At 43.3% G+C, this 12122-nt stretch overlaps 1 protein-coding gene across 2 annotated transcripts in view; it reads right to left on the reverse strand.

Moving 5' to 3' along the window:
- The window catches only part of TDP2 (tyrosyl-DNA phosphodiesterase 2), a 594646-nt gene that overhangs the window by 416448 nt on the left and 166076 nt on the right, over positions 1-12122 (reverse strand). Inside the window, exon 2 of one of the 2 annotated variants that reach the window (XM_044065748.1) lies at positions 7885-7997. The exons of the other annotated variant lie outside the window; for it this stretch is intronic. Within the exon in view, the coding sequence (XP_043921683.1) occupies positions 7885-7997 (113 nt within the window). The remainder of the gene's footprint in view (positions 1-7884; positions 7998-12122) is intronic. 2 annotated transcript variants of the gene reach the window in all.

Consider the following 12122-nt stretch of genomic DNA (forward strand, 5'->3'; position numbering starts at 1 on the left):
CCAGTGTATTTTTTGTTCCTGGCAGGAATTGTGCCTGCAGATGTACTTGATAGGTCAGTGCTGTGTTCCACAAAGTCATGGCTTGTCTGCATAGGGGGTAGGAATGTGTGCCCCCTTGCTTGTTTATGTACCACATAACTGTGGTATTGTCCGTCTTTATTAATAGTTGTCCTGGATGTATTAGGTCCTTGAAAGCTGTCAGGGTATTCTGTACAGCTAGCATCTCTTTTTGATTGATGTGAAGATGCATTTTTTCTTGGGCCACGTGCCCTGAATACATTTTCCTGCCATATGTGCCCCTCAGGCATAATCCGATGCATCCATTGTTATAGTCTGCCTGGCTGTGGGTAAGGTGAAAGGCTGTCCCTTGTTGTGGCGACAGGCCTGGGACCACCATCGAAACTCCTGTTGTAGACAGGGAATTAAAGTTTTGATTGTCTCCAGGCTGTGACAATGCTGAGTCCAAACACTTTTTAGATACCATTGTAGTTTCCTCATATGCAGTTTTGCATATGGAATTAGTAGAATGCAGGATGCCATGAAGCCCAAGGCCTGCAGAATTTTTCTTGCAGGGAGCTGGGTTTTTGTTGCCGTCATTTGAAAGTAACGAATCAGTTGCCTTTGTTTGTCTGGCATGAGATAAGCCATCTGGGCAGTTGTATTTAAGTTTGCACCAAGGAATATTATCTCTTGAGAGGGCACTAGTTTCGATTTCTTTTCGTTTACTGTGTACCCTAGGCAAATTAGCAATCTTTTTACAAACGCCAGATGCTTTAGAAGAATGTCCTTGCTCTCTGCTTGAATAAGGCAGTCGTCCAAGTAGGGATATATTTGAATTCCTTTTTGTCTGCAAAATGCAATTACTGGTGCCAGGCATTTTGTGAAGACCTTGGGCGCAGTAGATAAGCCAAAGGGCAGTGCAGAGAATTGTTAATGCATTGAGCCTGCTATGAATCTGAGGTATCTTCTGCAAGATTGTCCGATTGGGACATGCAGGTATGCCTCCTTGAGGTCCAAAGTAACTAGCCAAGCCTTCTTGCACAGCATGGGCAGAAGCTGCTGTAGTGTTAACATTTTGAATTTTGGAACATCCAGGAAAGTATTTAGGATTGACAGGTCCAGTATTGGTCTCCAGGTTTTGTCCTTTCTGGGTACTAAGAAAAGTCTTGAGTAAAATCCTTGTCCCTGTTCTTGCTGTGGAACTTTTTGAATAGCTCCCATGTCCATAAGAGCAGCAATCTGTTTTTGTGCCTCTGCCCATTGGTTTTGTGGCAGGTCTGGCATACCTTTTGATTTTGGAAGCGTGTGGAAGTGGAACCTGTAACCCTGAGAAACAATATTCAGCACCCATTGGTCCTGGGTGATCATGTGCCAATTTTTTGAGAAAAGTGCTAGCTTTCCCCCTAGGGGTGCTGTCAAAAGGTAAGTGCTTGGCATTTGTAGAGGGAAGTCATTGGGACTGTTTCCTATAAGGTTGTGATTTGTCTTCCCCTCCTTTGGGGGCTGAAGCACCCCATTGTTTAGGTCTGTAGGAGACTTTGGGCTGAGATCTGCCTCTTGGGTGTCTATTTGCCTCTTTGTGGCTTATCTGACACTGGAAAGGACCAATTTTTTGAAGGCCAGTTTCTGCTAAATCTAGGTGGTTGAACTTGTAAGAAATCTTTCACTGTCTGCATTGCCTTTGCTTTATCTTCCATTTTCTTTAGCACCTCTTCTGCCTCAACACCAAACAAAGTATCATGCTGTAATGGAGCATCCAATAATTTTACTTTAACATGGTCAGGTAAACCTTGTTCTTTCAACCAAGCATGCCTTTGAATAACAGAGCCTGTAACTGCGGCTCTACAAGAAGCCTCTAATGAATCAAAACCACATTGCAGAGTATGCTTTCCCACTTGTTCAACTGCATGCAATAAATCCTGCATTTCCTTACTGTCAGGACTTTCTGTATTTGAAACCATTTTCTGTTTTAACAATGACATGAGGTACTGTTGACATTTAAGCATGTGAAACTGGCTGTTTAAAGCTCTTACAGCTAAAGTAGCAGAAGTGTAAACTTTTTTCCCCCATCTGTCCAGAGCTCTGGAATCCCTATCCGAGGGGACAGGATTTTTAGCAGTGGAAGCCTTAACCCCTTTAGGACCCTGAGAAATTGTTTCTGGCTCTGCAGCGGGGTTTTTGTAAAGTAATTTACGAGAGTCAAGGACCCTGTAGTACCTGTCTGGCTTGACTGGTGCAGGGGGTAAAGAATCAGTAGGCAGACTGGATTCAGAAAAAACATCATCAACAATATCAAGCACAGGGAGGATAGCCAGGGGCCTGTGCTGAGGCAATAAAAGGAAGTCTCTGAGCCTTTTCTTGGATTCTGAATAATCCTGGCTCTCCCAATGGAAATGCTCCCTCATGGTGTGCAGGGCTTCCCCAAAAGAATAATCCTCAGGCGGAGAGGCTGAAGGTATGGACTCTTCTGCATCAGAGTCCTTATAGGGAGGGAGAGAATATCCTTGATCAGAAGAGGAATCCGAGGAAATGGAAACCTGGTCAGAGGAATCATAGTCAGTGTCTTGCCTAGGCCTTTTGTCAGGAGGGGGGTGGGAACCCCTGATTAAAGTAATTAGGTCTTCGGCCATTTTAAGCATCTGTTTCTTTGGCATGGATGACTGTTCTGGAGAATGCTGTACTTGTTTCCTTGTCTTTAATGGTGTTTTTGACTTTGCCTTTGCTGCTGTAGTGGGCTTAATTTTAAGCTGTGAAGGTCTGAAAACACCCTCAGAAGCCGATGCCTGCTCAGCGGCTCTGGACCCATCTGAGGGAATAGTTTCTGTAGGCCCAATACCTTGAGTTTCCACAGGCCTCGGTGTCTCCACGTGGCTGTCGGTTAAGGTCTGTGGCTCTGAGGTAGCGGGTGTCAGGGGCTGCGAAAGCTCCTCACTGAGAACCGGCGACTGGCCTAGAAGAGGCTTTGTCGTCGGTTTTGGACCTCGGATGCCTGTCCTTTTCTTTGTCTTTGCGTTTTTTTTATAAATTCCGGTCGTCGGTTGTTCTGACGGCATTATGTAATTAAACCTTCGGCCAAAATAATGTAAGGCAAAATCAAACCGACTTTTAATAGTGCGTTTATTGAATCTAGCACAAAACCGACAACTAGTAACGTCGTGGTCAGGGCCTAGGCAAGGAATACAGTAAGAGTGAAAGTCCTTATGAGGTATTTGCTTCCCACAAGAAATACAATTATTAACTTTTACTGATATTGGTCTGGAGCAAGAAAAAGTGTCCCCAATGGGGTAATTAGCTTTATTGAAGACTTCGGTTCTGAAACTCAATTTTGAAAATCTCAGGAGTCAGCCGACCGGCACTTGCGAACTGCTTTTGCTTCGGGCACCGCGTGGCAAGAAAGACTGAAGAAAATGGCGTCTGTTGCAACTTTTATACCCCTGGCGCACTGACGTCAGGGAAGAGGCGACAGCAACCGACGCCGGACCAAGACTTTGGAACTCAGGCCGACTGCGGGGCGTCTGCCAGCAGGATAACCCAAGTGTAATGACTGCAACAGTGAAACACTATGAACATTATCTGGGTCCCTCCAAGCCCAGAAGGAGATGAGGTCTACCATCTCATCCTCTGGGGGGACTACCCAAGTCATAGCTGAGATGGTCTGGAAAACCTCGAGGAACACAGACTCTTCCTGGAAAGGGGGGGGGGGGAACAGAAGACCAACCTCCTTTCTGTTTCAGAAGTTCAAGAATCTCTCTGAATGAAACATCCTCAAGGGGTGACCTGGGGGACCACCCCCCCTTCTTCGAAGTCAGTGTCTTTGGTTAAAGATTCTTGTGGGGAGTCTAACTGCCTCCTCTTGCACATGCCCTTCACAGAAGGCTCTTCGGTGGGAGGTTTCTGAGAGGACTCAAAAGTGCCAACAGTGTCTTGAATTAGGACAGTCTCGAGGTTTTATCTGGCTGGCTGTTTCAATGGAGCAAGATGAAGAGACCCAGCTTCCACAGAAGACAGCTGAGTGTAGGGTGGACCCGAGTTGGTAAGTGTGCCTTTTCCAACGAGAAGGAGAAAGCTCTCTCCACTACCTCGAAATCTGATGCCAAGGGGGACCTCAGTCTCATCCCTAAAGGATCCAAAGAATCCTGTGTTGGACGAAACCCAATCCCCCCAGCTCTGCCCTCAAGGCAGTGGTTGGAGTCAAACTGTTCAGCACTGAAGTTCCAAGAGGAAGGGACTGCTCTGAAACCATTGGAGTTGATCCCAACCCACCAGATCTGGCACCGACACTATGGCCCTGATATCTTTCTGGATCTGACAAAGTTGGACCCATATGAGTCGGAGAAAGATTTAGAGTGGAAAAACAACAAGTCTTGGATTCGCCACAGACACGCTCAGAAATCTCAGGTCCAAAATCTCCAAAACCACAGGATGGGTCTGAGTAGGAGCTAAAGCCTGGGGTTGAGAGGTGGAGAGGCTCACGGATCCAGTGGGGAACAGAGACAGTAAAACACTCAACTAAATCTGGGTTCTAAGAAATTTCATTATCATTCTATCCACATCTGCTTCTGGACAGTCTCCTGGAGGACCTGAGGGAAGACAAAGTAGATGATGGACAGGAAGCTCTTCAAGGCATGTTTTGCAGGAAGGGAGAGTGAAGCCTTGAAGAGACTGGTTCAGGAGAAAACCTCAGAGATTTAGATTTCAACCTGACTGAATATGAATGAGTAGATGGATCCAAAGACTTTCATTTTGTTTTCATTGGAGTCAAGCTGACAACCTGAATATCTTCTCAGGCAGAGCTGAATCCAAAGAAGTTGAGGGAGGTCATGTGTCAGAGGAGTGCTTCCTCTATAATTTAGATCTCTCTGCTGTATTCCCAAAAGATTTCTTAGAGGAAGACGGTGCTTCAAAGTCCGAAGAGACGGAAGATGAAAGTAGATCTTTCAATATCAACTTATTCTTTCAACCAAGGCTCTTTTATTAAAACTAGCAAAAATGTCACAAGAAACTTCAAGATGTCCTGGATCTAAGAAGTACACACATAGTGAATGACTATCAGAATTCGGGATCTAGAGGCACTTTCTGAAACCAGTAGGTTTCTCTGACATCTTAACACCAGTCAAAATTATCACAGTAATAACCAGTACTTATATCTAAAAGGTTAAGAAGACAGTGAAAAGATAATGAAAAAATAGTGACAATGGTAATAAAGATATAACCCAAGGGTAGCTAGAAAAACAGCAAGCAGAAATACCAGCAAAGGTAATAAAGATATACCTGAAGGCAACTGAAAGGAGCAAGGGCTTAAGGTCCAAGCGTTAACACTACTAAAAGGTTTAGAAATATACATATACTTTTTGTAAGGGGAAGGATATAAAAGCGAAAAGCTAATTGTGGAAAATGGATAATACTATCAATCAACTTGCTCAAGCTAACAGTGACTGTGTCTTATTGCTGAAGTGGCAAATGAGATCTGAGGTAACTCACAAGTAGTTAAGGGATAATGGGTAAAGGAAACAGCTCGAGATACATAGCCTAAAGTCTGTCAAGTGGCTGAGGAAGGACCTGAGGGTCGGTTCTGAGACCCATCAGTTGAGGAACAGATGAAAAAGGCAACAACAGATCCTGGGGTTATTGCCCTTGCCCATTTTCAAAAGGAGGGAGAACCACTGTTGCCTGCATGAAAACAGAGTCACCACAATTATCTTTGGGAGTCCTTCTGGAGCTTTACAGGAACCTTGGATATTGGTAGGAAGAGCTGAAAGGCATAAAGACACATTCCTGTCCATGGAAATGTGAAAACATCTGTCTTCCAGACCTGTTTGTAAGGGCTGCTGAAGCAGAATTTCTTAAATGCCTGTAGTGAATGGAGGCAAACTTATCTATTTGAGGAGTTTCTCACAGTTTCTCACAGATCACTTCTTGAAAGACCCCAGGTCCAATTTCCATTTGTGAGGTTCTGACATGGTCCTGCTTAGCTTGTCTGCAATAATGTTTTGCTCTGATGGAATGTAGACCACCCCGAGGGTCAAACTGTACTGAGTTGCTACCTCCCAAGCTATCACAGCAAGTCTGCAGAAGGGGTGAGATCAGTTACTCTTCCTACTTATGCATCACATCAGTGCAGTATTGTCTGTGATTAATTGCACAGGTTCTGGGGACCAAAGATGACTTGAGGATTTAAGAGCATTTACTACAGCCATCATTTCTTTGATAGTTATGTGCTTTTGTCTGTCATGCTTGTCCCACAGACCTTGAATTTTCACCCCTTGGAAACAGCTCCCCAGGCAAAGTCTGAGGCATCTGTTGTTACAAACTGAGTAGCAGGAGGAATCAAGAAGAGGAGACCTGGGTTGACAGATAACTGGTCTACCCACCAAAGCAATTCCCTTCTTACAAATCCCAGAACAGGCATCTGAAAGAAAGGAAATGTCTAGGGCTGGTCTCAAAGTTCCTTCTTTCTTTGGCACCAGACAAATTCTTGAATAAAATCCTTTCCCTGTCTGATATGGGGGTACTGATTCTATAACCTCAAAATAAATTTCTTCCAGAACAGGAGGAAACATGAAAGCTTGGTTTGCAGGATAAGAAGGAATCCCCTAAAAAGGGGGAAGGACTCCTGCTGTCATCTGTATCCTTATTGAATAATAACCTACTTGTCTGAGATTATCTGATACTACTGAGGAAAATGTAGACTTAGACTCTGGGACAGATTTAAGTGATTGTCAGTTGGGGAGAGGGTTGAATAAACAGTCATTCTGACTTTTTGGATTGTCCTTGGTTCTGGGAATCTCTTCCTTTCTTTCTTAAAACTCTATTTGTATTTTTTACCTTTGCTGAAATGGTTTGTTTAGTTTCCTGTAATAGGGTCCAGAACTGGAAACAAAGATTTTATTGAACTTAGGAATTGAGGGTTGAAAAGTCTGAGTAACTCCTTGGAATAGTGTTCCTCTTTCATCAAATATGTTAAGGACCTCAGCAGCAGAAAGGCCAAACAATACCTCCCTGTCAGAGGGAAGTTTAAAATCTCACCTTTGATATCCTCCAGTAAGTTATGTGAACATAACCATGCAAACCTTCTCATAAATGAACCAGTAGCAGCTGTTCAGGCCAGAGCATCAGTTAAATCATAAAAACACTTCAGTATACGAATTTGGGTCCCCATCTCAAGCAACCTGAAGAGGGTTTCTACAGAATGTGTTCATGTTCAGTGGCAGAAGCTGAAAATGATGCTGGGTCGAAGGGGCATCAACGTCCAGTCATGACTCTATCCTGCTCAATCCAGAAAAACACAGTGGTCATGATTACTGAGGAAATGACAGTCTTTAATTCTGTTCTGACATTAGAAATAATCACGGAAGAGGTGGAGGAAGCACTGCAGTCCCTAACTGAGAGTGTGCCTGAAATATGACAGAAAACTAGCAAAGATGCCCAGATTTCTAACATTTTTAGTGATTTTTGTTTCCTTACTACTTGAACTGCAGGATAGCTTGGTACCAAATGTTAAGCCTTTGGGCAGTGAACTTTACTCTTAATTAGTAGTGTTAATGAAAAGCAATGGAGATGCATCAGATTGGGGTTCTTCACTGAAGCCCAAAGCAAAACAGGCAATGGAATCTGAAAAACCTTTCACAAGAGAGTGTATTAAGCTTTTCAAATTGCAAAGAAGGAAAACAAATAAAAAAGAACAATTACAGCAACTTTGAAGAGAGCAAGTGTAAAAGCAGGAGAGAAATGGGGAGCATATATTCTGATGCCTTTTCTCCTACACCTCTATCTAGGTGTCCCACTACTGGTAGCTCTAACACTCATTTGATCCAACACAAAAATCTTTACATGAAGTTGTAATATTTTTTTAAAAAAGCATGACATGAAAATGCACAAAATTACCAGTCCTCCTGTATGGATTCCATCCTTGGACGTTTTTGAGGCAGTGCAGAAGCCAGAGGAGTGTCCACAAAAACCACTTCAACATCAGGCTCAAAAAAGGAGTTCAGTGCTCTCTGGTAAAAACGGATCAAACACTTGGACTAAATACACATGCATGGTAAGACATTCAAATAACAAAATTCTCTTTACTGAAGATAATGCAATGGAAACTGCACTAACTACAACAACTGAACAAACTGTTAAACTTTAAAACAAGCCTACTTAAGAACTCAGCTGTAGCTAGTGAAATGTCCCTATGCTAGCAGGACAGTTAAATCAGCAAAATATAATTTCACATACAGCACAAGATGAATACACACATTTATTTGCCCAAGTTCCCAGATAAATTTCAGAGCATAAAGATATGAAAGCTACAAATTTTTACCATAATGTTGGATCTTGTGAGTACAGCTCCTGTTGCAGGAACTACCAGGGCTTATGCTACAGTTAACAGCATTACATTACACATACAAAAATAAAACTTTGCCAGGATGCCAGTCATTTGTTCTCTACACCACAATTCACTGCTCCATCCTAAATCTTGAGTTACAGACCAAGTGAAAGTAACTTGAGAAAAGAAATGCAACAAAAAGCAAGAGGATTGTGGATGGGTACTTCCTGCAGCCACAGCAAAGCTCTCAAATGACTCTATTATCGTGAGTACATATAACTTTTGCAATGGGTTATCACAGGAGGTCTGGCTTCAGAAATAATCAGGAAAAAGTCCCCGGCTCAAACTTCCTTTGTGACTGCCCTAAGAGAACATAACCTAGATGCAAGTACCACAAAATGAATCTCTTGCTAAAACAAGGTCATATCCAACTTGCAATGCTTAACACAAGTATTCAATGATGACTAGGTAGCATCTACCCAAATACTTTCCAGGGAAGCACTACAGAACAAGGCCATGATGTACAGTCAGTTCTGGTAGAACACAAGAGGAAGACTTGAAAGGTTTTGCCAGACCTTTCAAGACAGAATAAAATAGTTAGAAAGGCATAACTGAGTAACTGTTTTGTCCTCACATCTGATGATGTAGGAAACAAACAAGTGACTAGCTTTCCTTATGGGAATGAGCTACACTACCAAGCTGCCCTTATACATCCACGAAGGAAAAGGATTATGTTTGCCTTGATTCAGAGTGCCATAAGAAGTAAGCTAGAAGATGAGGTGACTGAAATTAGTCTTTGTGGCCACCTTAGGCTTGAAAGATGTGTTGATACAACATGAAACTCTTTCTCTGCAAAAGACAGAGGGCTAAACTAAAGCTTGCAAGTCAGAAATATACCTTGCCAATGTTACAGCTACCAGAAAGAGTTTTGTAAAACAATAATACAACCTGCCAAAGCAGCTGGTGAGTTTCTCTAACATAACATTTAATACCTCAATGGAAAATCAAAAGCTGCATCTAGGTTCTTTTGATAGTCAAGCTGTATTCACATAAAATAAGAAACATCAAACTTGTTTTACTGATTCTCATGTTTCATAGAAATAAGGTTATTAATAAAGAGAGGTGGAAGACCACTGTGGCTAAGGAAACTTCTTGTGTGTCCAAAACAGACCAGTCAGGAGAAACTTTTCAAAAGGCCCATGTTAAAATACTTGTAAACAAACTGGCCAGGAGAAACTTTTCAAACAGCTCATGCTGAAATACTTCCAAAGTCTGTAAGATGCTTCACTGCTGAGGAAAAAATCCTACAATGCCAAACACTGAAAGCATAAAGAACTATAGGCAAAGTCAGTCATAAGTTAGAATAAGAAGTTATGTACTCACCATAACGTTCCATCTGAGTAGGTAAATGAGAAGTTATGTACCTACCATAACGTTCCATGTTAGTTGTCTTCTCTCGCCTTCTTTCTTGCTGGATGGGTTCGGAGCCGATCCTCGGCTCCGACTCGGCCACTTACTAAAGCTCGAGAGATAATTTTACAGGCTCGAGGCAACCCTATATCCCATGATGCAAGGCGATAACTACCCAGATCTCATTTGGTAGCTAAGGAAAAATTATGCAATATATTCCTCCAACTGGAGAGGAGGAGGAAGAGGAAATAATTCCCCGAAAAAAAACAACCTGATCTAGTGACACTAGTAAGCTAATTAGCTGGAAAAATTGGTTCAGGACTCTTCAAGGAAGAGGAACAATCTTCTCGGTCTGACCAGGCTAGGGGGATGGTGGGCGGGACGCAAGAAAGAAGGCGAGAGAAGACAACTAACATGGAACGTTATGGTAGGTACATAACTTCTCAATGTTAAGTTGTCAATCTCGCCTTCATTCTTGCTGGATGGGACCGCGTCCCCAGCACCTTTATCCTGGGTGGCTCAATGGAACAGACTCTTGAGAACGGTGGAACCAAAATTTGCTCTGTTTCTGGAGGCCAAGTCCAATTTGTAATGCGAAACAAAAGTATGAGGAGAGGCCCATGTGGCTGCTGCACAAATAGTGTCTATTGGAAGTCTAGCCTGAAAAGCTGTAGATGTAGCTAGTGCTCTGGTGGAATGGGCTTTTGGCCCAGAAATCAACTCTTTACCTCTGAGTTGATAAATGCATGTAATCACGGAAGACAGCCACCTAGATAGGGTTACCATGGATACCGGAAGGCCTTTACTGTTCTCTGCATAGGATAAAAACAGTTGATCAGATTTCCTAAATTGTTTGGTTCTGTCCAGATAATATCTGAGTTGGCGGTGAACATCGAGATAATGTAGTTTTTGTTCCGCTCTATTAGAATAATTTGGGAAAAAAACTGGAAGATCAATAGATTGATTTAAGTTAGTCTGCGATGCCACTTTGGGTAAGAAAGACGGATTAGTCCTTAGAGAAACTCTGTCTTTGTGGATGATTAAATAGGGAGGACGAATGCAGAGGGCATGAAGCTCAGATACCCTCCTGGCAGAAGTAATGGAGACCAGAAAGAGTGTCTTCCAAGAAAGAAATTTCAATGAACAGGTAGCTGCAGTTTCAAAAGGGGGAAGAATCAAGGACGTTAAGATTAAATTTAGATCCCACTGAGGTGGGGGGTCTCTAATCGGAGGTTTAAGTAAAAATATACCTCTAAGGAATGCCTTGCAAAGTTTATGTGATATGATGTTGTGGTCCAACAAGCTGATATGAAAATTTGAAATGGCCGCCAACTGAACTTTTACTGTGGAGGACGAAGATCCTGAGTGAAAAATTTCGGCTAGGAAGTCCAAGACCGAATGAATCGGAGCAGTAAAGGGATCTATGTTCCTAGCTTTTGCCCAGAAGGAGAAACGTTGCCATTTACTAGTGTAAGTCCTTCTGGTGGAAGATTTAAGGGAAGCTACTATGATATCCTGGACAGGATTAGAAATCATAGGAAGCCTGGCTAGGGATGGAAGTGGAGCAACCAAGCAGTGAGGTTGAGAGAAGGTATGGATTGGTGCAGCTGCCCCGACTGGTGGGTCAGAAGATCTGGAACCGGGTCCAGATGCCATGGCTGTACCAAAAGATAACGATGTAGGAACAGAAACCATAACTGTCAAGGCCAATAAGGGGCAATGAGAATCATCTTGGCTCTCAAGGCGGTTGCTTTCTGAATTACTTGTGGTATTAGAGGAAAGGGAGGAAAGGCAGAGAGAAGTCCCCAGGGCCAATCTTGGATTAGAGCGTCTCTGGGGGGATGGCCTGGAAGGGGGAAGAGGGAGAAGAAGTCGGGGCATTTGCTGTTTTGAGGCGTAGCAAAAAGATCGCAGCAAGGAAGGCCCCACTTCTGAAAAATCTCTTCCGTCACAGATTGTTTGAGAGACCACTCATGAGGCATGAGAATAGCTCTGCTCAACCTGTCCGCTATGATGTTGGATTTCCAGGGGATATGCATTGCTATCAGAAACCGCTGAGAAGAGATTGCCCATTGCCAAAGTCTGAGTGCCTCTCTACACAGTGGGTAGGACTTGGTTCTGCCCTGCTTGTTGATATACCACACTACGGACATATTGTCCATTTGGACTGCAATAATCCCCAGGGGAAGAGAGTTGTGGAGGGCTTGCAACGTTAAAGGCACTGCTCTCATCTCCAGGACATTTATGTGCAGGTGGCATTCGAAAGGTTGCCAAGTGCCATGGACCATCCTGCCCTGATAATGTCCCCCCCACCCGATCAGGGAGGCGTCCGATGTAACAGTGGCGATCGGGGCGGGAGGAACAAAGGGTCTTCCCTGATGGACTTGAGGGGACAATA

The sequence above is a fragment of the Protopterus annectens genome, chromosome 3.part0, assembly GCF_019279795.1.
Source record: "Protopterus annectens isolate FY-2018-M chromosome 3.part0, PAN1.0, whole genome shotgun sequence".
NCBI classification, from domain to species: domain Eukaryota; kingdom Metazoa; phylum Chordata; order Ceratodontiformes; family Protopteridae; genus Protopterus; species Protopterus annectens.